General features: G+C 42.7%; 2 protein-coding genes across 2 annotated transcripts; both read left to right on the top strand.

The window, feature by feature from the left end:
- Positions 1 to 5340: 5340 nt before the first annotated feature.
- LOC115561050 (uncharacterized) lies at positions 5341 to 24767 on the top strand. The gene is made up of 6 exons (XM_030380837.1): positions 5341 to 5658; positions 11597 to 11695; positions 16702 to 17019; positions 17232 to 17522; positions 22124 to 22249; positions 24745 to 24767. The coding sequence occupies exons 1-6, from the start codon at positions 5652 to 5654 to the stop codon at positions 24765 to 24767; spliced, it is 864 nt and encodes a 287-aa protein (XP_030236697.1). The 5' UTR covers positions 5341 to 5651.
- LOC115560710 (uncharacterized) lies at positions 7653 to 10441 on the top strand. Its single transcript, XM_030380230.1, has 6 exons — positions 7653 to 7819; positions 7992 to 8294; positions 8427 to 8590; positions 8769 to 9240; positions 9355 to 9653; positions 9775 to 10441. Exons 4-6 carry the CDS (start codon positions 9054 to 9056, stop codon positions 10129 to 10131), a joined length of 843 nt encoding a protein of 280 aa, XP_030236090.1. The 5' UTR covers positions 7653 to 7819; positions 7992 to 8294; positions 8427 to 8590; positions 8769 to 9053; the 3' UTR covers positions 10132 to 10441.
- Positions 24768 to 25998: the final 1231 nt, after the last annotated feature.

Genomic DNA, 25998 nt, shown 5'->3' on the forward strand with positions numbered 1-25998 from the left:
CAGTACCCGCAACACGCTAGAACAGACAGAATAGTGAATTAGAACGGAAAAGTACATAGTGGGAATGTATAATGTAATAAGAAAAGCACAAGCAAACAGAGTAGTCTTCACTTCGCATCTGTCGTTTTCACACTCCAAATGCAAGATTATAGAGGTGCGTTTTGAGCTTTCCCTCACTCACTCACTCACTCCCTCACTCACTCTCTCACACACACGTAAATATTGACGGTGCAAACGGTGCACTGGGCTAAGATGAAGCAGCGTTATGATCAAAAAGCTGAGCGTCGTTTGTTTGAAGTAGGGGATAAAGTCCTCGCTCTTTTGCCGGTCTTGTCCTCACCATTTCAGGGAAAGTTTGCTGGTCCGTATCGGATCTTAATTATCTGCTGGCTATTCCTGACAGGAGAAAGAGCTCGCAGCTATGTCATGCCAACTTGCGTAAGCCGTATCATGAACGTCCGAATGTGCCTGCAGGAGGCGCTTTTAGTGCTGTTGCTCTGAGTGAGGGTGTTCAGCGCCTAATTCTCCTGTAAATCCTTCGGTGGAAGCGCAGGAACAGGATGAGATCAGGGCTCCTGACGATGGCGTCTTGTGTGCGCGCTTAGATAATTCTGAGACCTTGAAGCAGCTTCCCCAGTTGCTGCAGCGCTTGTATGGGGACAAGCGTGCAGAGTTAATTTGTCTTATTCAAGAGTTCCCAATGTTGTTTTCCGATACTCCAACTCAGACACATTTGTTGGAACACGATATTGATGTTGGCGATAGTTTGCCAATCAGACAACGTTTTTATCGCGTTTCTCCCCAGAAAAAGAAACACATAGACAAAGAGGTGGCCTACCTCCTTGAGAATGGACTTGCTGGCCCGTCTTCATCAGCCTGGGCGTCGCCGTGCCTTCTAGGGGGCAAGCCGGACGGTACTTTCAGGTTCTGCACAGACTATCGTAAACTCAACGCTGTTACAAAACCAGACAGTTCTCCTCTCCTGAGGATCGAGGACTGTGTAGACCAGGTCGGTGCTGCCAGGTTTGTCAGCAAGTTTGACTTACTTAAAAGTTATTGGCAGTTGCCCTTGACCGTGCGAAGGAAGTCTCCTCTTTCATTACGTCAGAGGGATTGTTCTCGTACAATGTCATGAGTTTTGGTTTAAGGAACGCACCAGCCACCTTCCAGCGTCTTATGAACACCCTCTGTAGCTGGGCTGGATGGCTGTGCTGTGTCTCTAGACGATATAGTGGTCCATAGCAATACCTGGGGGGCGAACTTGGAGGTCATCAGGGCTCTTTTTCGTCGCCTTTCTGAAGCCCGTCTGACTGTCAACCTTGCCAAGTGTGAGTTTGCGAGGGCGACAGTCACTTATTTAGGAAAGGTGGTAGGACGAGGACAGGTGCGTCCTGTTCGGGCATCGATCGCCCAGTTAGTTTTTTTTCCGAGGAAGTTTCTCTCCTATCAGTCCAGCTACTCTGTGATTGAAAAAGAAGCGTTGGGGTTAATTTGGGCATTTCAACATTTTGATGTTTATGTAGGGGGTGCTGTTTCTCTGGTGGTCTTTTCTGACCATAATCCTCTGACCTTTTTACAGTCACTTCAGAACCCCAACCAGCGGTTGATGCGCTAGGCTATTTTTCTTCAGCCATTTAATTTAGATGTACGTCATATTAAGGGCTCGCTTAATGTGATTGCTGATACCCTATCCCGTGCTCCCACTGACTAGGTTTGGTCATGTGTGTTTCTCCATGTTTTCTTTTGTCTGCTTTGTTTTCCAGGGCCCGGATGACAAAGTTTTGGACAAAGTGGAAAACGCCTTCAAGGAAAAGGGGTTTTAGTTGGAGATAGTTTCGGAAATGTAGTTGTTGTTTTGTATTTGTGGTGTCTTTAGATACTCTGTGTTACGGCCACATTGGCCTTTCAGTTGTCGTTGTATGTGTGCTACTTGTTTTGTCTGCCTTGCTCTCATAGGCCTGGACCCAGGGGTGGACTGGCCATCTGGCATGCCGGGCATCGTCCCGGTGGGCCGTTGACCCAATGTGTGCCGGTCCGGTCCGCTATGTTTTGTTTTTTTCTCTCTGACTAAATTCCCTCCAATTGGGCCGGCCAATGGGCAACAGAGGGCTAGCAGTGTGTGGCCAGCATCGACACATATTATTGGTCCATGTTTGTCATTGTCAATCAAACATGGGCTGACAGGCTCAGAGAGCCCTGACAGTGCTGTCAATCACAACAGAAACCAGAGTGGGCTGGACCTCATGGCATGGGCCGGGGTCGTGGGAGTCGGAATGGAGCTGAAAATGGATAAGCGTAAGAAACGCCCGGGTGGCGCTGAAAAACTGCGACTCACTGGAGGTGGAAGCTGCTAAATGTTCAAAATGTACAGACCTATTTGGTGCCGGGGTCAACACCCCAGGTGGTGCTGCTGCGCCGGGAGACGAGCGAGTGGAGGCATATATGCTAAGTAACGTTAGCCTGGGGCTAGCTACGCTACATTTTGAGACATGTCCAAAACAAAACGTTTTTTTACATTGAATGTGATGTGACCGTATTAACTGCATACTTGTGACAAAATATTAGCCCAGAGTTGAAGGGCTGTGACTGTTGGTAGTTGCGGTTGATTTTGTTTAAATATGCCGAATTGTGATATTATGGGTTATTAATGTTCAGATGATTTAGCTAAGGTAGCTAACAGCTTCTAACGTCAGCAGTCTCTTGTTGCCATAGCATCAGTAAACATTGACATGGACTAATGAGCTGTAAATGGAGATGCAGAATCATGCTGTATTGTAAATACAGATGAGATACTTTGAATGTTAGCACAAAATACAAGTAGACCTATAGAAAATAATTTGTTTAATTTGCAATATTTGCCATTGAATTTATTGTAATCTTTCAATTCATTTGTTTACTGAGGTGATGACTATTACATGTGGTGAGAGGAATGCAATATGTGTATGTTTAAAGGTTTATGTGAAGAAACATACTACATGTGTGATAAAATGACGATTGGTAATTCATAAATGTCTTTTTATATTCTCTGCTACCATCATCGCCTGTCAAACAGGTTTTCCTGACCTAATAGAAGTTCTTCTATGATGAGAGAGAGAGAGAGAGAGAGAGAGAGAGAGAGAGAGAGAGAGAGAGAGAGAGAGAGAGAGAGAGAGAGAGAGAGAGAGATTCGTCTTGACTTTGCGAGTTTACTATGCAACATGTTTCGTCTCAGATTGAAACAAAGGTTTATTTCCTGGTTGAAGATTTTCATATTGATGATTTTAATTTCAAACATCTGCATTTCTTTTAAGTTCAATTAACAGTTATGCAGGTAGGTCTTGGGGCTATTTTGAGACTAAGTCATCCTTCATGACAGATAGATTTGTTCACTAAGTGTCACTACGTCACAAAAAGTCTACATTGCTACATATACTTGTCACTCAGTACACAGATACTGAGTGCAAGTTCTGTTTGCTGTTTCTTGCAGGTCATGAATTGGGTGAGGAGTGTAGCTGGCTGGCTGCGGACGAGGAAGTAGGCCAATATATATAAATATAACCATAAATAGAGAATTGATATTTTTTGTTTTTATCTATAGCTGTGTGAAAAAGTCTAATGTCTAATATGAGAATGCATATCTGTTCAGACCTGTAATTCATGTCTTAGACTTTTTCTCTCAGCTACAGATAAAAAACATTAAATTCTCTATTTATGGTTTCACAATGACTGAGTCACAGTTGAAACAAATGAGTTTCAGCTCTAATGCTGCTGCTGTCTGTAATATGTTTCTATTTAGATTATTTGTCAGGATATTTTGTTATTATTGTCCGAGTCTGGTTTTAACTAATGCTGGGCTTACACCAAAAGATATTCACATTCACAGACTAAAAACTGCGAATTTGGCATTGGATCAAGTGTGATATTTAACAAGGGTTTTGTAGATATGTAGATATGGGGGTTTGAGATGCAGCGACCACAGGATGTCTGTTAACTTCCTGTTCAGGTTACATACCTTCCTTGTCAGCAGCACAAGAGACACAAACTTGAAAAACAAAAACAAAAAAAAGCAACAACTGCTATTTGCAGTGCTGTACTATTATTCGGATGTATTTGATTACATTGTTTTAATAGAGTACATGCAGGGTTCTTCCCGTTCGTCTCGTCCCACCCCTAGTGCTGATAATGTAGTGGGCTGGTCTGGACAGAAAAGGCCAGGGCTGAATTTTTGTCCCAGTCCACCCCTGCCAGTAGGCCTAATCAATGTATTGTTAAGTTGAATAATAATTTTCCCATATAGCCAAATTGATATTGGTTTAATGTTTGCGTACAGCCTGCAATTAAATGATTAAAACTAATGGAAGCCGAAAAGTGTAAAGATACCAGTCATGAGAGGGTTCCTCAAAACCCTTTTGTATAGGCTAAATAATAATACAAAACCAATCACTGCCGAGTAACAAACAGTGACTCCCTGAAACTATTAACTAAACACTAATTATGTGCTGTTGCAGATTTACTATCAAAAAATGGAAAGCAGTAGCTCAGGTATGTTCGTATTTTGAAATAAGCCATGAGTTGAGCTTTCAACTAAACTCTCCATGATTGGTTGAGGAGGTGCTTTCAGGCATTTCAGAGTTTGATCGATCCCCCTTTCACAGGGACGAGTCTCACAGAAGACATATCAAGCATGTCTTTGATGGACAGGTATGAAAAGGAGGACAGGTGTGATTCAGGTAAGAGTCGTGGTTCTTCTGTCACTCTACATACCTCCAGGCTTCTCAATACCTCCATCTTCTTCTCTCTTCTTGTTTTTTCTTTTTGCCAGACGCAAGTGCTGAGATTGATGAAGAGGATGAAGGTGAGCAGTGTCACTCTTGCGTTGAGCTTTGAGTCTCAATGACGAGGTGATCTGACAACAGAAGTATTTCACTGGGGGTTAAAGAAACTTTCCCGGTTCACTGAACCGGGAATGCTGCCTGCCAGTGTATCATGAGGCCAACTGTTATTGGAGGGCTTAATGTACACATTACTCTTGCACTGGACAACATGCTGTCGGTTTTGTTGCTGACAATAATTATTTATCCTGACAGAGGAGATGCACTTCAAGACACATTGTGAAAAATGTATAGCAGCTCAGCAGGTGAATTTCAACAGATGTATATACCTTTAGATTAAATGTACATTACATACATCTCGTATTGCTCTTTATTGTTGTTTGCTTCTGTTTTTTACTGAGTCCTGAGTATGAGAAGGTTACCCCAACGAAGATTTCTAAATGGAGCTTTGAGTGAGTGACATTCAGTCCTGACACCAGTCCCATGGGGTTATCAGAATAACATGGTCCCAACCACAAACAGATTGTGTGTGTGTGTGTGTGTGTGTGTGTGTGTGTGTGTGTGTGTGTGTGTGTGTGTGTGTGTGTGTGTGTGTGTGTGTAAAAACAGCGACCCCCAGTCTCATTTGAAGTGCAGAGACCTCGAGCGCCGAGACAGCAGAGCCGCAAGAGAAGCGCTCTGCAACAGACGGGGAATGACGTCACGGGAAGGAGCCGCTCACCCCGCCGCTGCAGGAAAGAGGAAGTTTGACGTAAAAACGAAAGTAGATTGATATTGGTTCATATTGCATCGGAACGACTTCACGTAGCGTAGGCCTACGTGAAGTCGAAAGGCGAAAATATGGCAGGTAAGCAGAGATGTCTTAAAGTAACTTTTGTATTTTTGTGCATGTTGGTGTAACGTTACCCTATATGTACGCTGCGATATGCGGCTTTGTTTTCAGAAGTATTGCGATCGATTATTGTGGTCAGAGTTTAGTTGTAGGGCCTACTGTAGTGGTCGGTCCGCACTATTGAACATTACTAAATGTGGACTGAGTTCAGATCCACTGTCCTTGTGTTCTGTAGACTACTGATGTTAGTCATGTAGATCATGTTTAGATTCAGATTCAACTTTATTGTCAGAGTACCTACTCTGTACTCTGTGCAGAGTACAGAGTACAGAGACAAGTGCAAAAGAGCGGTTAAGGTGCAGTTTCAAAATGATTTTCATGTAGTGCAATCAGGGCCGTAGCACCAAATCCTGGGCCCCTATACTATAGGTACTGATGGGCCCCCCTGCGCCAGGTTGTTGACGGGGGGGGGGGGGGGAACCGGAGTGATTGTATCCCATATATTAAATATATGGGATATGACTATCCCATATATTTAAATAATATGGGATAGTGCAAGAGTAGTGTAAACGGTCAAGAAGAGGATACAGCAGCAAAAAAGTTGACGAGGTATGAGCAGCATAGATGGACAGTACGGTATCTATGAACAGTATGAAAATATGATGATATAATATAGTATATAATATAATACAAAATATGATAATATAATAATAGTGGATTGGATACAGATACACTCATAAAAATGATTCAAGCACTTCTTAGATGTGACAAATTAATATTCTATTGGTCTAATGAAATATATATTAATTCAAATAAAAACCAAAATAGTTTAACTCGTACAACTTAAAATGTATTAATCGTCTCCGCTGACGCTGCTGACCTATCCGTTCAACCCAAAAAGATTGAGGTCAATGACGGAAGTATGCGCACGTGAGGTGACCACGCCCCTCTTTCCATGCCCTGAAGCAGCGCGCCGTTTTGTTCATCTTCTGCCTGCAGCGAGCGACTTCAACTTACTCTCGGTAAGTTTGCATTCTTTTCAATAGTCCCAAAGTGGGAGCTATTGCATGCTGTTCTATAAATTGGCATCTGTAAAGTTGCCGTGATAATGTAAAGAACAGAAGAATTTCACATGGTTTTTTAAAGGTTGAGTTGGCAGGCAGTGGCTGTGTGAGGCCTCATTTCAGTTTTGAGCTAGCTTAATATAGTAGTAAAGAAGCGCTCAATCACGCGGGAACCGACATAAGCACGCTGTCTTGTAATGATGATTTTTTTTTTTGTGATAGATTTACTTGTTTACAAGGGGCTCTCATTGATTTAAAGCTTTAAGGCCAATTTATGTATCCTGAATAATGGGCGCGAACGTTGCGGAGTCATGCCGGACATGCTCAGTGTCAGTCAGCACATGGCTTAGAGGGAAAATAAAACGAGTTACCTCTGCAGGAATATAACGGTTTAACGTATAGTCTACTTTCCGTTAGGCTAGGTGAGAATCTGCTCGTTTTTTCACTGCAGAGCAATTTTATTACAATTCCGGTATTTTGAACATTGAGCCCCATTTCTGGTTGGTCTCAGTTGACACCGAAGTTTTCAGAAATGTGCAACTCACCGAGTGGTTAGTGGTGTTCGTTCGTTGTTCCAAATCAAGTATCGTAGCGAAATACAGTTTCTACCGGGCAATGATTCTTCCAACCGGAATCAATGGGATTTATAAAATGCGATACATGTGCAATAAAACATGACAGAAACTGTATTTCGCTACGATACTTGATTTGGAACATCAACGTACACAACAACTCGGTGAGTTGCACATTTCTGAAAACAAACGTTTTTTTAAGGACAGGTTTGTGCATGCACATAGCCAGCCATTGTGTTAGCCAATACCCGAGAAAGGACCAATAGTCAACATTTTGTGTGTGTGTGTGTGTGTGTGTGTGTGTGTGTGTGTGTGTGTGTGTGTGTGTGTGTGTGTGTGTGTGTGTGTGTGTGTGTGTGTCTAACAATTTGTGATGCTCACCTAGTCCTCTTATTTTGAGTAATGAAATGCAGCCCTTTTTTCAGGAATGTATGGACAAACTGAACCTCAGGAACTTGGTGTCTATTTCAATGGATGGGCCCAATGTGAATTGGAAACTCTTCGACCTTTTCCAGAAAGATCAAGCTGAGCAGTACGGAGGTGAGGAGTTTATAATGCTATTACTGTGTGTGTGGGTGAGTGTGGGTGAGTGTGTTTCTGATCCATTAGTAATTATAAAAATGTATTTTATTTGTAGTGCACTTAACATTGAATAAACAATTTAAAAGTTCTAATTTGGTTTCTAATATCAAGTTTGCATTGAAACCTTTAGGTCTTCAGCTCGTTTGTGTGGGGAGCTGTGGCCTACACACGCTACACAACTCCTTCAAGTGTGGGTTCACTGTATGGCAGCTGGACAAATTGCTGAGAGCAATGCACACATTGTTTCACAATACGCCTGCCAAGAGAGAGGATTACATCACCGTAACCAAGTCCAGTGTGTTCCCTCTATCTTTCTGTGCCCATCGTTGGGTAGAAAACCTTCCGGTTGTGGAGAGAGCCCTGGCAGTCTGGCCATCATTTCTCCTGTACATGGAAGCTGTGAAAACAAAGAGACTCCCGAACCCTGGAACAGGTAGGCCCTTCTTAAATGATATGAATAGGTCTGTGACTGTGGCCTAACCCTGGTGGTGGTGTGGCCTTGTCATAGTTTTTGTAATACATGGCTAAGTTGAAATGTCTGACTGTCTGTATGTCTTTTTCTCAGCATCATATGACACAGTTGCAGCAGCCATAAAGGATCCACTCGTCTTGGCCAAATTGCAGTTCTACGCAGCAATTGCCAGGACCTTCAATTCCTTCCTGAAAAAATATCAGACGGATGAGCCTGTGCTCCCATTCCTCCCCAAGGACCTGACCGAGTTGATGATGGTTACAATTTACTTAACGTTATAACCACTGATTGGGCTCAATTGATCCATTACGACAAAATGGGGTTTGTGGTTAGGATGTGTAAAAAATAGTGGCTACATTGTGCATCATCATAAGATAATTTGATGTTGGTGATTAATGTGCCGCACCAGACATTTTTGTGTTTGTCTGTTGACAGAGTCTACTCAGACGCTTCATAAAAGTACTACACGATATCACTGCCCTGCAGCTGACCAAACTGGATGTCACAGACAAGACCATCTGGCTCAGCCCACAAGGCATCAGCATTGGTCTAGGTGCAGAGTCAGTCCTTTAGGTAGTGTGATGTTTTCAAAAGATAATTTTACAAATGGTTAGGGTGAACCAGGTGTCATTGAAGACATGTTCTATATTCATGGCTAATTTCTCTCTCTAGAGAATCAAAGGTGCAGAGCTCAGGGTGCTCGAGTTCAATAGAGAGTGCATGCAGGGACTGAGTAACATGATCAAGAAAGTGCAGGACAAGAGCCCCCTCAAGTATCTGACTGTTATGCAGATGGTGTGCCTGGATCCGTCAGTAATGTATAGAGAACCAGAAAGAGGCAGGAATCACATGAAAGGGCTGGTTCAAAGGTTTCTCCAGGACAAACAGCTTACTGATACTTCTTCGGGTAAGAATAAGGCAAATTATAGGCTACACATGAATTTATCCTCAATCTAATTAGCTGGTAATGCCCAAAGATTTATCAATGTTTTTCTCTATTTTCTCATTTGTTTTGTCGTAGGGGATGTCATACTGCAGCAGTTTGACAGTCTCCTGTCCTTGGAGAGCCGGAGTGAGGACTTCCTCTCCTTTCAACCCATGCAGAAGAGGCTGGACATCTTCCTGAGCAGCGCCATGGAGCCTTATCCCGAGCTGTGGGCCTTCTGCAAGAAGCTGCTCATCCTCTCCCACGGTCAAGCTACAGTTGAGCGTGGATTCTCAATCAATAAAGAGGTGGAGTCTGATAACTTGGCGGAGGATACTGTGGTCACACGGAGACTGGTGTGTGACTACATCATACAACATGGAGGTGTTACCAAGGTAAGATGACTCCTGTCTGGAGTAGTAATATGCTGTTGACTTAAAAGTTGATAGAATCAACATAGTTGGTCTCTTGAGTTTGTCACTGAATCGGGTTCTCTTTCCCCAACCCGATACCCAGGTTCCACTCAGTAAACCGCTACTGGAAAGTGTAGCAAGGGCAAGGACAAGGTATCGTACCCATCTGGAGACCAAAAGAAGGAACAGGGAGGCAAAAGACCAGGCTCTCAAGAGGAGGGAAGCAGAGGACTGTCTTGAGGAGCTGAAGGTTAAGAGGAGACGTGTACAGGAGGTATCTGAGGGTCTGGCTAGGGATGCGGACAAGATGGCTGAGGAGGCTGAAGCGAAGGCAGGGAGCAAGATGGCTTGCCTGATCACCAGGTCAAACATCCTGCGGAGAGGCCATAAGGAGAAGTTGGCAGAACTGGCTCTCCTTGATAAAGAGATCGCTGCTAAGAGTGCAGAACTTAGGAGTTGACTGTGTGATCATAATTTTATTTATTGTTGAGTTGATTTTCATTGTTTATTGTTCAGGAGTCTGTGCTGTTGGCGTAAGTACTCACCACTATGCTGCAATATTCCATCATTCCATAATGCTTTACAGTCCACATTTTCACATTTGTTGAAATAAATGAACAAATTTTGAACAAACGTTGTCGGTAGGTCTGTGAAATAGGCCGTGAAATAGGTATTAATTTTTATATAAGTGGTCTTAAAAGGGACTTAAAAAGACTTGAATTTGACTTGAACAAATCTGTAGGAACCCTGTAATAAAATAACCTCAAACAGCTAATGTCTCATGTATGTTATATTGGGGTAGGGGGTAGAATGGGAGGGGGGGATTTTTGAATAATTCATTTCCAATGAACCATATATTTTTAGGTTGAACAAACACAATTTATTTTAACTACTTTAATATAATAACTTTTGTTTACCTCTCTTTGTTACACATATGCAGTGGTAACTCAATCTAATTTCATTAGATAGATGAATTTAGTTTCAGCTGGACCAACTTAAAAAAAAATTGGTAGATGAACTCAAATACATTGTATTGAATCGATGGACTTGTTTTAGGTTGGGGTAACATATATTTATTGGATGGAAATCCTGCCCACAATTTAATTGAGTTCATCCAATGAGTTGTTTTTTTGAGTGTATTAGATAAATTACATACATTATCGATATATTTTATGTTTATCTCCTCACTGTCTGTGGTATCCGAAGTTCACTCACTTTCACACTGATCTCTGTTTCGTGACTTGTCCAACTCCACAACACTATACTGTGGCGAGCAGTGCGGGAAGGACGAGACGGGAGCCCAGGTTAAGCGATGACGCAACTCTCGTGCCCGATACACCGCACGACTACGAGAGCTGCCTTTATTTAACACCACCACATAACAGAAAACACGGCACACCTGACCAACACACACAACACTCTCACTAATGGTCCCGATCACACTTCACATCACAATTAACACACAAACAATAAAGACCCCAAACCCGTTAACCCCACATAACCTAATAACAGAACAAGTTATCCAAAACCCCTCTTCCCCAAACATTCTGAATACCCAGACTCCCCGGGGGGTAGGAGTCGCCACAATACTTTGTGTGTTGTATACTTTGAGCCAGTGAACCTAAAACCACCTTTTTGTTTTCAAACGTGGTGATTTGTCTTATATGATCCTTAACATAGTGATCTATGTTATCACTTGATGAAGAAAGGTAAAGAAACAAGTTTTATTTCTCTGTTGGGATCCTTTCCATAATGAAGGCATCACTCCAGTATTATGACTCCTCCATTGACTCATTATCTGCTCACCCGTTGACTTCAAGGTCTCAATCTGTGGGCTTCAGATGTTAAGTTGTAGAACTTTGTAGAGGAGCTTCATAGAGAAATGTCGTATTAAAATAAATAAATATATATTTACAATTTTTCAGGATTTGGAAGTGAATATATGAAGGGGGAGACCGGGAGTGGGTCTGGGAAGCCGTCCTCACCTCCGTCACTCGAAAAGGAGAGTGGAGAAGAAAACATGGGTGAGTTAAATTTAACATAAAAGTGAAATAGTCACTCAAATTAATCTTTTGAATCATGGTCCTGAACACGGAATCTCAAATTTGACCTGATGCATTAAATTGGGTCAGGGTTCGGGTCTCACCCTCTACGTTGATTACTTCACTCCCTGTCCTTACGTTTTTTGCATCTCTGATTGTCCTCCCTCATCTTAATTATCTCACCTGTCCAGTGACGGCTGGTGGTGATTTTGGGTGGGTGGGCTAACGAATGCATTACATTATCAATACTTCACAGCAGTGGCGGCGCCAGAGATTTTTTTCTGGTGGTGCTATGGGGATGCTCGGCGTTTTACTGAGGGTGCTATGAAATTAGGGTGATAGCATATGAGTCTCATTTTTCTCTACTACAACACCTCCCCACCATATCGTCACATGTTTACACGTTTGCTCTCTAACGGGTCTTTGGGGTACATAAAAAGCGCCATTCAAATCGATCGTATTATTATTGTCAGGCTACTTCTGACGGACGCGCACAAAGCCGCGTTCATCTCCGACGGTCAAAATGGATGCAGCATGTTATAGATAACGTAATCCCAAATACTTCACTTACTTCAGTGTGTGGATTAAAGTTTGCGCCAGATGACTACCAGGTCACCACTACCATGAGCGACAAATTAAACTAAACATACCAAGTTCAATACACTTCTAACTAAAGACGGCAGATTAGAATGTCAGATAGAATTAACTTAAACAGGCAAAGAGTCAGAAATGCTTTCAAAAAGAGTATATTATTTTAGGTCACAATCAAAACATGAATGAAACCAAACAGTATTTTTAATATTGGTATTTTCGGACCATCCTGGGCGTTCATGCTTAAGTCACCCAGGGTGCTAGCATCATGGCTAGCAGTGCCCTCAGTAGAGGTGAAGGGTTGACTTGGACCAGGACGTTCCTCTTCTTCTACATCAGAATCAGAATCCACTACCTCTTGCATTTTTTCTTCCTCTTGAACGTCTTCTTCAACTCGAGGAATTTTTCGGATCAAATACCGATCCATTTTCGTGATTTTGTGAACGCTTGACTTAAAATTGACGATCGCCAGGATTACTGTTACTTAGCCTACTACTCATTGAACAATCACGTTCACGCACGCAACGTGTCTGTGTCGTGCTACGTGAACAATCTGTTTATTTCAATCTGTTATTTTCTTTTGTGATTAAAATATTATTATCACGCAATACATTTTATTAAGAACTCAGAATGAAATTAAATAACAATAATAAATAAACCATTATTTTCTTGGGGGTGCTATGGGGGTGCTATGGCCAATCTAGGGGATGCTCTAGCACCCCCTAGCCCCCCCCTGGCGCCGCCACTGCTTCACAGGGCTCCAGACGCCATGAGGTCACCTTTATATCTCTGTTCATAACTTTCATATAATGTGAATGATTTTTAAACAAGGATAAGGTGTAGAGAAATGGCTGTCTTTATTTGAAGCACAATTATAAATAAAAAGAAAAATAAGGTGTTTAAAGTGCTTCACTGAGCTGAAATTGAACATTTCGAACTAAACCATTAAGCAAAATAATTTTTTTTTCGTGCTTAAAGTATTGCACAATTAAAATGTTGACCGGTCTCCCTTTGCGCAAAATGCGGCTGTAGACGATCACACACTCTTTGGTAGACGTCTGTGTCGCCGTCAATCATGAAGGACATGTAGGCCTATGTGGCGTTTCCGACGTCCGCAGCTGTCTTTTGCTTTAAGAGACAGCTGCATCTCTGCAGTAATGAATTGTGCAATGAACTGCAATGAATTGTGCACATGCCATCTCATTGCTATACGTCGGGTTGACGTTTAATCCATTTTTCTTCATGAGAATAATTTCGGATTTAAATTTGGTGAATGGCAACTCCTCTTTGGAAATTATCATTAAATTAGATCATTTCCGATTCCTTAGACAACCTTATTGTTACTGCCTGTCGCTGAAATTCAGCTGGGAGAGGGGCCACTTTCTCTACACTTGTCACGCCATGTTGGGTTATTTAGACATTATGCTTTTTTAATGTTTCGATACGAAACATTGTTGACCCGCTTACAAATGCACTATTACCGGCCATATTCTGACCGCACTCCTGACAGTAAAAGCAGTGCGGTCCGTAATGCACTGCGTAATGATAAAATGTTACATAGATGAATCAGCATTTAATTCATTTGTGTGACAGAAACAACTAAATTTCATGGATACATTTAAAGTTTATTCATTTATTTAAATAAATAAATTATGATAAAAACGTTCAAAAACACATACTACCCATACGCCATACTGCACTTGCGCTACTGTGCTGTGATTAGTCGAAGGTCACTGTACTGTAGCTACGGTGCTAGGTCAGCCTTTGGGCTAAACTAATTTAGCCCAAATTGGAAGCATATGAAGTGGGGGTGTCAGGGCACCTGTCAATCAAACGTCAATGGAAGCTTACGCTACTGTGCTTGGGCTAAATGAAATTAGCCCAAATGGGGGCGTCTCACGACACCTGTCAATCACAATTAAATGGCCGCTTACGCTACTTACGCTATATTTGAAATCAGCAAACATATGTGTGTGTGTGTGTGTGTGTGTGTGTGTGTGTCTGTGTGTGTTTCTGTGTGTGTGTGTGCGTGTGTGTGTGTGTGGTTCTAGATGACAAAAGAAACAGGGAACACACTGTAATTTCATACTACAAAAGAAGTGATGATGTAAAAGTATCACAATGAAGTACAGTCTTAACTGGCTGTACTACTAAAAACCCTCCTGGCCTCTGATGCAATCTAAAATTCATAGGTTAAAAAAAACATGGAACTCTGTAGTGGCGATTTGTCCTCCTCAATAAAACAATAACTGGAATATAAAGAAATCAAACTAAGCAACGTATTGAAAATAGCCACTGAGGCACCAGGGGGACGAATCTTACGCAGTGTGGGTTAAGAGTCAAGTGTTCGGTCGGATTTTGGGGTTTCTGATGGTTTATTTTCCGGTGTTACAAGCAAACAAAATAAATGTGCCTGACTGGGAACCTGCCGCCTCATCTCCTTGGTCTCTCTGGTACAGCTGGTAAAGAACCATGACCCTTCCCAGTGCCTGTCTTACCTATTCCCTTCTACCTCTATGTATAGGTCAGACACCCGGTGCGCCACAGCTGGCCCATCATTTCAATTGACTTTAATTTATAATACAAACAAGCAAATAAATATAAAATAATCATATTATTTAAGCAAATTTATATATTAAGCAAACAAACTAAATAAATGTTTTATAATTAAATCTTATAACTGAATAGCTCCAACACGTCTATAATAAAACCCTCATGCATCATATTTTGTCCTGCAACATTCAACTTAAATATATCAAATTTAAAACATAATAAAATGCTATCATCAAACAATCACACAAAAACTAGCTGGGGGGCAATACCAGCGGAATTGAGAGCATGGCCGACTCTGAGCTTGGTGAGTTGAAGTCTCTGAAGAGTTTTAGGAGTATTTAGTTTACCTGCATAACCCTCTATGTCATGGTTTGCTCACCAGATAGAAAGTATATCATATAACAACAATAACATAACTGATATGTAATGAATACAGTAAGTTTGATATATTGATGGTATGATCAACCCTGCCCATCCTTCAGAAGCCTCCTACAACATGGTGGAAGGGGATCTAAACATGTTGCTGCTTGTGGGGGCTTTACTAATGAGACCATCAGTAGGCTACACCATAACTTTTCAATGTACTGTTTTCAGACAAAGGATTTACTTCATTATCTACTTTGGTGGATTTTTGTTCGGCTTTCCATTGAACAAACGTACAAACAACATGTTGAATAACATTACAATGAAGCATACAAATACATATCACAACAAGATAGAATAGTGCAAATGACACTCAGCAGCAAATAAGTTAAATAAATTGGGTAAAAAGCAGATCTGTTGTAAGTGGTAAAATCAGACTGTGTTCGATGCCTGAATGGCAGACTAGGGAACGGGAGCCTACGGGAGTTCAATGCTCAAGTCTGAAATATCCAGCCTCACCATTTTCATCGAGTATTAAACAGCATAAGCTAGCGAGAATAACTACTTTAACAATGAAGATACACCCTCAAAAGTGCAGGAATAATGTGAGTATATAAAATGAAACAAATAAGCAAACTGCTTTCAGTAATCCTTGACGGACAAGGTCACGTTCGCAACCAAAAACAATGTGGTGAATGGCCACGCGTCCTTCTCCCCCTGCCCCTCCGGATTCACACCCTGAGCGAGCCCGCCCAAACAGAATCTCCCCCTCTCAAATTCATTCAACTTGGTCTCTTTAACATCCAATTCATCGAAAATAAAGCTTTACTGTTGACTCTAGCTCTTTGTGAAACACCACTGACAAATAGATTTCCTCTGTCATACTGAAACTTTGCATATCCATCCCAATGTCTTTTGCCATTTTGCTGCAGGCTATGCCTGTCGGTGGGTTTTTAGAATTATTAACAAACAATCACAGTTGTAGCCCAGCCTACTACAGTTGGTGTAAGACTATAATATTAAGTACTTTTGCTGTATGGTCTATGTACAGATTGGTTTTACACCTTATAAATGCATAGCAGTACATACCTACGTACCTGTACTTAAAACAGTGGGCAAAATAGTAGGCCTCCAAACATTGTTGATAAAGGGTACATCAAGAGCACAGACAACGGACAACGTTTGACCGAGCTGGCCCAAGACAGAACACCTCACCGACCCTATCTCACTTGACTGAGTCTAACTATATAACGAGGAACTACTCATTCTTGTGGAAAAGTGGACTTAATGTGGCATATTTTGAGTATACCAAGTCTATCAAACAAACATCTTATTGATGAGATACGTTTAGGGGAACAAGGTGGTACGACAAACGGTTTAATATTAACAAAGGTTAACAATTCAGAACAATGTGTTGAACACCCTTCCTCCAATATGGTGTTTGTCCGTCATTTTATATTGCCTTTTGATTTCTCTTCCAGGTGAGGTTCGAAGGGTCCGTTCTGAATTCATTCAGAGAGTTTCATACCCAGTTATCAAAGGTCTCCTGGATGATCTTTGGCAGCAGAAGGTGTTCAGTACTGAGGACAAGGACTCTGTGATGGTGGAGCAGAGGTTCAGAGCAGACCAAGCACGGCGTCTGATTGACATGGTGATCGGTAAAGGGGAGAGAGCAAGTCAGATAATGATCTATTGTATGAAGATGAGGGACAAGCACTTATACTCAACCCTGGGTCTGATCCCTTCTCCTGCTGGGGACATCAAGGCGGAAGTAGAGCTAAAGAGGCTTTTTTCAAGAGGTAGGTGTTTTACTTAGTGCTGCTGTGTGCCTTGGCTCATTGGTGTTAATGATAGGATACCTTTTATAGTTTGGTTCAGGTTTTTAGCCTCACCATAACCCCTCACACCCATTTCTAAAGTGGTAATATCTACATTTTGGTTGAGTGGTACATCCTCTAGATAGGTGGAACTTGACCTGCCTGTGTGTGGATTGTCTTTGTCCTTTTTATAGCCAGAGACAAGAAAACCCGCTCTGCAGGGCAGGATCTGTCTTATAAGCAGCTCATGGAGGTGGCCGAAACACTGGGACAGGAATGGGAGCAGGCGGCACTCCACCTGGGGCTGAAGACCAAAGATCTAGACAACATCAAGGCAGAACATAGACCTGTGGCCATGCAGAAGCAGAAGATGTTGTTGCTGTGGAGGCGCCGAAGACCACCAGGAGAGGCCACAGCTCAGGACCTGCTGAGAGGTCTGGAGGACCTGGAGGACCTACCGGTCTGGACTCGTTTTTTATTGGCAGGTAACGTACTTCACCAACACACACACACACACACACACACACACACACACACACACACACACACACACACACACACACACACACACAAACACACACACACACACACGGGCGTAATTGTGTGTGTGTGGGGGGGACTGGGCACGCAAAGCCTGGGATGAAAAGTTGTTTTTGAAGTATCATGTCGTAAATACCTTTTTAAATTGGCTGAATAAAATGTTTCTTCTTAGGTCATTCTTAGATTTATAACCCCACCACGTGCGTGCGTGCGTGTGTGTGTGTGTGTGTGTGTGTGTGTGTGTGTGTGTGTGTGTGTGTGTGTGTGTGTGTGTGTGTTGTGTGTGTGTGTGTGTGTGTGTGACGTTTGATTTGGGGACTAACATAAGAGCCAGTGCTGAAGAAAGCCCCGCCCCTATCGGAGGCATAGTTGCGTCTAGGATCATGACGTGAATCCCTTGATAAGGCGGTCGCTGGGGTTGGCGGTGGGCGGGCTGTGAATACCTCGGGGGCTGCTTGCAGTCCTAGTTGTTATTATTGGGTGCCAAGCAACTATGTTGCGAGACAACCTATTGTTTATGTATGAATTCTTATTGGGTGTCAAGCAACAAAGTTGCTTCGAAGCACCCCTGGAAGAGAAATATCCGCGACAGCCAATGATATTCGGCCGCGATGCCGCCAAACCGGAAACACGCCAATATCTCCGCAGCCCTTTGACATATCATGACCAAACTTGATACATAGACCCATGGCCTCAAAAAGGTGACACTCAATGAATTTGGTGACCATTGATTTCTAGGGGGCGCTATAATTAATGAAGACGTGTTTTAACTCCTCTCTCTTCACATGAGTACATTTCAAACTTATTTTCAATGTCTGATGATACTGTCAGACCTCCCCATATAGCTTATAAATTATTTCTCATGGCAACATCAGAACTTGGCCACCATGTTGAAAGTTGTCAAAAATCAGTTTTACATTTCCACAGGCCACAAATTATGTTCAATCTTCATGGAACTTGGCATATATGATCTTCAGACCAAGCTGAACAATTGTATCAAACAGCTATCTCAAATTCAAAACCGTTTGGCCGTGACAGCCAATCAAACTTGACGGCGCTCATTAATGGGTAGACACTGCACTCGTGTGGCGACAAGCGGTACTTAATGTATAATGCAACAATAACAATATTTACCATTCCGCCCACCTACAATATAAACTGCAATTCCCACTGGATTAGATGCTTCACGAACCACCTCCAGAACGGATGCTTGTTTACATTGTGTCTCTTTTAGGGATATTGTTCCGAATACCCCTATGTATTTGTGACATTTGTTCTGTCAGGCAGACTGTATTGCGCCCTTACCTCTAGGTGGGGTCCTTTTCCCATTTACTCATCCCACCGGCTGTCGGTATTGCCGATTTCCGAGATGGTCGTCATGTAGCCCCCTGGCCGATTACGTCCATCCGGCAGAATTAGCCTACCGAGTCCCATTATGCTTGACACCCACATTGCTGCTCGCAGCTATATTTATTATTATTATAAGTAACAAAAATGACTTCCAGAAACTATTAACTAAACTAAAACAATCACTGCTAACTGAAAAATTTCTTGTTGTTGAGGATTTACTATCAAGATTGGAAAGGTGTCATATAGGTATGTATATATATGGAAATAAGCAATGGTTTGAGGTCTCAACTAAACTCCCCGTGATTGGTTGAGGAGGTGCTTTCAGACCTTTCAGAATTTGATGGATCCCCCTTTCACAGGGATGAGTCTCACCGAAGCCATAGCAAGAATGTCTTTGAGGGACAGGTATGAAGAGGAGGACGGTTCTGATTCTGGTAAGAGTTGTGGTTCTTCTGGTTCTTCTCTCACGCTACATACCTCCAGGCTTCTCAACCCCTCCCTCTGACCCTCCGCAGGCATGAAAATCACTCACCTTTCGGCGAAATTCGCCGTTTTGAAACCAAAATAGGTGACCTCCATGAATCGTGTAGATTCGATGAAAAAATATTGTGGGGGGGGGGGGGGGGGGGGTAGGTTCAGAGGCCGGCCAGTTTATAGTCCTCCGTAAAGTGCTGTACTTAGACACGGAGAGCCTGTCGGAGAACCTCTCCGTAGTTTACGTGCGCATCCAATATTTTTAACTATCAGTCGTCGCAACAGAGACGGTAAGGGCTGTGATTGGTCCTCTAACAAAATCATTTCTGCTACTCGGTTTGACTTTGGACCTTATTTACTTTGTACGTTGTTTACTTTGCACAGGACCAATAAAATACCAAATAGGATTTTTAAAAGCTTTGGAAGTTTATTTACAAAACTATTTACAAATATTTTGTTGTCAACATATAAGATCGATCGGGCGGAGAATTGCAATGCGCATCCGACATCCCGACGGAGAACTTTGAATGCGACGCGTTGTTAGACCTGGGCATTCGAGGCTATAGCCCCGGATCTTTTGGGAATATCCCCGGATCGCTGTGCCGTAAAAAAAACATAATGCTGAAAATAGCCCCGTAGAGTTTACTTCTTCTTCTTTGTGATTGAATTACCAGCAGCCACAGATGTTGCGAGTGAAAACCGCAAAATTCTGCCGTGTATGGACAGTATTAGAATAATTTGTTGCAAAATGTTGCAAATTCAACGTCGGTATTCTTTCTTCTCTATGCATAGCGCATCTCGTCGATATTGCTGTTTCGTGCTGCCAGCCTTTTAGTGAGATCAGAGAGTGTTGAGAAGGACAGTACCAAAATATCTTTGGTAAGATGGATATAAGAGAGACCCGCAGTGAATTCAACCCGGTCCACTTGACATCGGGTAGGTGCATGACAGTGGTACCGTAAAACGTCAATAGCCCGGGCTATTATTTGTTTTCTATCACTGAACTTTCGAACAAAACTCTTGCTCAGCAACGATGGGAAATAGCCTACTATCAAATGCATTATTTAAACCAGTATGAATATTACCGTAGGCCTACATGTTTACCAGGCAGTTGAATAACGCCTGCACACACACACACAGGCACGCACGCACGCACACGCAGAGTGGTAATCGGGAGAGTTGGGAGAATTCCCTGTGGCCCGTTAACGTAATCGGGGGGCGCCGGGTCAACGTCGCAACCAATTCGATTTTGTCTACAGGGGAGTAACTGAGCGCCCCCTCCCGAAGTGGTACAGCCCAGGTCGGCCTTGAACTGCGATTGGTCAGAAAGACGTAACAGCTAATGACAACATTGAACTCTCATGCAGGCTCGAACAGAGTGACACACAAACACACACACACACATAGTTTTTCACCCACTCGGTATCCAGCTTGTTCCACGCTTAAAGCACCCAGGCTACTATGCGGCGTGCTGGGGCTCTCATGTTCTCCCCTGCTGTTTATTCCTATTCCGCATCCCCTGCCATCCAGTTGTCATACGATTCATGCAGACTGGCTTTGAACGGCTGATTCCATGGATGTACTTTGCGTGTGCCGTGTTTTCCCGCCGATGTGGCGAAGCTGTATGGTTATGCTGTTGAGAGCTTAAATAAATGCACTATTTAAGTTGACTAGGAACAATTATTGAAGTTTAACATTTTGTTCAGCACATTTGACAACTGACAGATGCAATATTGTAGCCAGTGAAAATCGCAAAAATTCTGACTTGTACATTAATGGGCAAATTTAGAATCATTACTTGCAAAATGATGCAAATTTGATTCTCTATGCAAAGCCCATCATGTCGATATTGCTGTTTAGTGCTGCTCTAGTTTGCACTGATTCAGGAGACCCGCAGTGAATTCAACCCGGTCCACTTGACATCTAGGCGCATGAGTGTTTATTTGGCTACAGGCTTTTCTAATGTCTCATTTTGGCTGCTGTATGTGGTGCACTTTCCTATCCATAACGTAAACATTAACCTATTCAGTAGGCCTGCCCCGACGTGAGTCAGACATGACGATTTCTCTTTCCTTTACTTCTCAAACTACGTGACAATTGCATGTTCATCAGCCCGATTTTCAAATTTCCTCGGGGGAGAAACCCCCAAACCCCCGTTTTTAAAGGACTCTTCTGGGCTACAGCCCCGGATGTTTTCAATTGCTAGCGACGCTCTTCTCCGTAGTCTGTCTTCCACCCGTCACCCAGCGGTGTGTACCGTTCAGACAACACGAATCTCAGATATTCCACCACGATTTAACATGTCACACTGTCGGAAGACTGGCCACACTATAAGATTCACGTTTTGCAAGATATTTAGACCCTATTGGACCCCCCTAGAGGGATAATATCCTTCTCACCTTTTTCACCCCTGACCCGTATTCATGCCTGCTTCTAGTTTTGTCCTTTTTTCCGGGCGCCAGTGCTGACATTGATGAAGATGATGAAGGTGAGCAGTGTCACTCTTCCGTGGAGCTTTGAGTCTCAATGACGAGGTGATCTGATAACAGAAGTATTTCACTGGGGGTTAAAGAAATATATCCTGGTTCACTGAACCAGGAATGCTGCCTGCCAGAGTATCATGAGGCCAACTGTTATTCAATTTTTTTTTATTTCTGTATTGTAGTAGAAGGTAGAAAAATAAATGAAATCCATTTGCATATTCTCTTGATTTGTCTTTCAGGACTTGTACAGAATCAATCTAAACCTGTTAAGAAGAAGCCGTCAAGCAGTAGCGGACAGGAGAGCCGTCCTGGTGAGCTGTCCTCGTCTCCGCCCCTCAAAATGCCGGCTAGTGACTGGACGCTGGGTGAGTTGAAGTCTCCTATACAGTAATAAGTCGAACTGCATAACCCTCTATATCATAGTACTTCCCTTATACATTCATTGAGACATAATTTATCAATACATAATTCCTTTTTTAAAAGAGGTCAAAGGTGTGTGGCTCTCTGGAATACCTTTTAGGATTCTGGGATACAAATTCTAAATCTATGGCTTGTTCGAACATGTAAATTGGACTGAAGTATATTTATGTACATGAATTGAAACTATTTATTTCTAAATAGTTTACCAAAAGAAATTGGTCACACATTATCTTAATCTGGTGATAACAAAGTGAAACGGATTCATTGAATGCTTAAACTTATTTTGACCATAATGTAATTGCTGTGATTTAGCTATTGCTAAATGCCTTATTGAAAAAAAACACCCTTCTAAGTCGTCAGCATCTCTGCCCTCAACCTAGTTCTTTACTTATTAGATTTCTACCCCCCCCCCCCCCAGCAGTCCAGTTAGAGTCAGGACACAGGTTACCAGGTAAGAGTCCATTTACTTAGAGGTTTTATTTGATCCTCCACATACTGCAGAACACTTGATCAGACATAGTTCTTGGCAGTAAATAGTGTGTGTGTGTGTGTGTGTGTGTGTGTGTGTGTGTGTGTGTGTGTGTGTATTTGTGTGTGTGTGTGTGTGCGTGTGTGTGTGCGAAAATACAGTCTGTTGGCCTGTATAATATACAGTGCAGTACAATATACTGTATATATACATGTGTATATGTACAGTACAGTACAATCAGGCCTGCATTAACTGCCCTTGGGCCCTGGGGCTGAGAGTGTTCGTAGGCCCCCTGAGAGGGGATCTTACAGGCGGCCTTGAGTACAATATACTGTACAATATACACGTGCGTTAAACCCACACTAGAGCTCCACTGACCACTGTCTGTCTGTCTGTCCGTCCGTCCGTCCGTCCGTCCGTCACTCACTAGTAGATAGACTAGATAGTGAACGCATAGGGGAACTTGTATGGAGTTAGAATCATGCCAAAACCCCCCACACACACAAAACGTGTTATACTCATGCACAACGATTCACAAACACACAAAACGTGTTTTACTCACGCACAACGATTCACACACACACACACACACACACACACACACACACACACACACACACACACACACACACACACACACACACACACACACACACTCAGTGTGGTTTGCAAATACAAAACGTCATTCACAAACTGATGCATTTTGTTTTGCAAATAAGAAATGTACCTATCAAACAAATACATCATGCTTCAGAAACAAATACTGTATGTTTTACACATACAAGGAAACATATTTCTTCAATTACAAAAAAAAAACCTCCAAGTAGAAAACTAAAATCTTTCAAGTTCAAAAAAAGAATTATACAAGTACGGAAAACTGAAAGTTGTGTGTGGATCTGAAGGCATTTGTGTGTGGATCAGCAAGGCGGAAAATTAGTGCCAAAAGTCACGTGACAAACAACTGTACTGTGATTCACACTACACAACAGCAGGTGGCGCTGTTGAGCCAGTTTAAGGCCGCCAGGGCGACCTTTTTTTCTCCCCAAAACCTTTATTTAATGCCGGCCAACAGGAGCTACCTTGAGTGGATTCGACTTGCCGCCATTAGCTGCGTTTCCATCTAAAAGGTGATGCGAATCTTTAGAAAGTTCGCAAAAAAGTAATTTGAATAAGGTGCGTTTCCATCAACTGGTTGTAGCGGAATAGGGTGATGACGTTACACGTTGATTTCGGCAGGGTTGCTATGGCCGGTCGTTATGCGGAAATCGGAAAGACTGTCAGTCCTGTGTGTTCAAAGTTCGCTACGTCACAGTTGTTTCGAAAAGTGTGTTTCCATATCCCATTTTGCGAATTTACTATCTTTCGCATTTCTCAAAAAACACCTCAAGCGAGCGGATAGTATGAACATCAGGGCTTGACATAGCAAACCTAGATGACAGTGTCAGGGATGTCAGATCACAAACTCATCAAATGCTGCCTTAAATCCCACCACCCACCCACCCATCACAATGAAACGTCTCATACAATTTAGAAACCTGAAGTCCATAAACCCAGATCTAACAAATCTTCTCCAGTCTTCTTCTGACTCCGTCACCAACTACAACTCTGCTCTTGAGTCTGTATAGGATGGTGTGGCCCCCCTGAAGAATCCCACAGTCTCCTTTTTCCAGATCCTCTCCCTGCTTTAACAAGGAGCGCCGCTCACTGAAAGTGGCAGGCAACCGTCTGGAGCGTCAATATAAGAGAAGTGGTCTGACGATTCATACACAGATGGTTGAGCAGCACCAACAGGACTTTAAAAATGCACTGAACTGCCACTATTCCAACCGCATTAAGAATCAATGTCAATATGGTTTGCTCAAACCCCTTGCGTTTGAGACCCCCCCCCCCCCCCCCCTTGTACACATATTGGTCAGCCTAGATAAAGCTTATGTGTCAAAGCTAGGACGGTGTTGGTGTCCTCCACTCCAGTGCAGTCTGCAACCTGGGAGTGATACTGGACAGAAAACTATCCCACAGAACCACACCAAGAACTTCTTAACTTCTTCAACCTCGGGAACAAAATCCATCACCTGTTCATCAATGTCCTCATCTCATCCCTTCTGGACAATTCGAATGCCCCCCTTGTGGGGGAATCTGCTAAATCCATCAATGGGCTGCAGTTAGTCTGGAGCTTTGCGGCTCTCTGGAATATCTTTTAGGATTCTGGGATACAAATTCTAAATCTATGGCTTGTTTGAACATGTATCATACGCATGACTGAAGTATATTTCTGAATATGAATTCAAACTATTTATTTCTAATTAGTTTAACAAAAGAAATTGGTCACACGTCATCTTAATCTGGTGATAACAAAGTGAAACGGATTCGTTGAAAGCTTAAACTTATTTTGACGACATTGTAAATGCTTTGTGATTTAGCTATTGCTAAATGCCTTATTGAAAATTATGAAAAACACCCTTCTAAGTGGTTAGTGTCTGTACCCTCAACCCCCCCCCCCCCCCCCCCCCCCCCCCAGCAGTCCAGTTAGAGACCAGGTAAGAGTCCATCCACTTAGAGATTTTATTTGATCCTCCACAAACTGCAGAACACTTGATCAGACATAATTCTTGGCAGTAAGTAGTGGGGTGTGTGTGTGTGTGTGTGTGTGTGTGTGTGTGTGTGTGTGTGTGTGTGTGTGTGTGTGTGTGTGTGAAAATGCAGTCTGTTAGCCTGTATAATATACAGTGCAGTACAATGTACTGTATATATACATGTGTATATTTACAGTACAGTACAACTGCCCTTGGGCCCTGGGGCTGAGAGTGTTCGTAGGCCCCCTGAGAGGGGGGGGGGGGGGGCAACTGGCGGTGTCAAGTGGCCACTGGGCCCAGCTAGTGGCCCCCTTTTTTATTGGCTCTTGATAGGCCTCTGATCTTTGGAAGCCCAAAACAAAAAGTCACATTGTCTTGGGCCTACGCCGATCGGGGGACCTATCAATGATCCAGTATTAAAAAAATAAAATAATAATAATATTTCCATTGTTTTTTTTTCTGCAGTACATTATAGGCCCCCCGACCGGCAGAGGCCCTGGCACCTCAGCCTAGGTAAGCCCGTGCATTAGGCGGCCTTGAGTACAATATACTGTACAATATACATGTGCGTTAAACCCACACTAGAGCTCCACCGACCACTGTCTGTCTGTCTGTCTGTCTGTCTGTCTGTCTGTCTGTCTGTCACTTACTC

The sequence above is a fragment of the Gadus morhua genome, chromosome 16, assembly GCF_902167405.1.
Source record: "Gadus morhua chromosome 16, gadMor3.0, whole genome shotgun sequence".
NCBI classification, from domain to species: Eukaryota; Metazoa; Chordata; class Actinopteri; order Gadiformes; family Gadidae; genus Gadus; species Gadus morhua.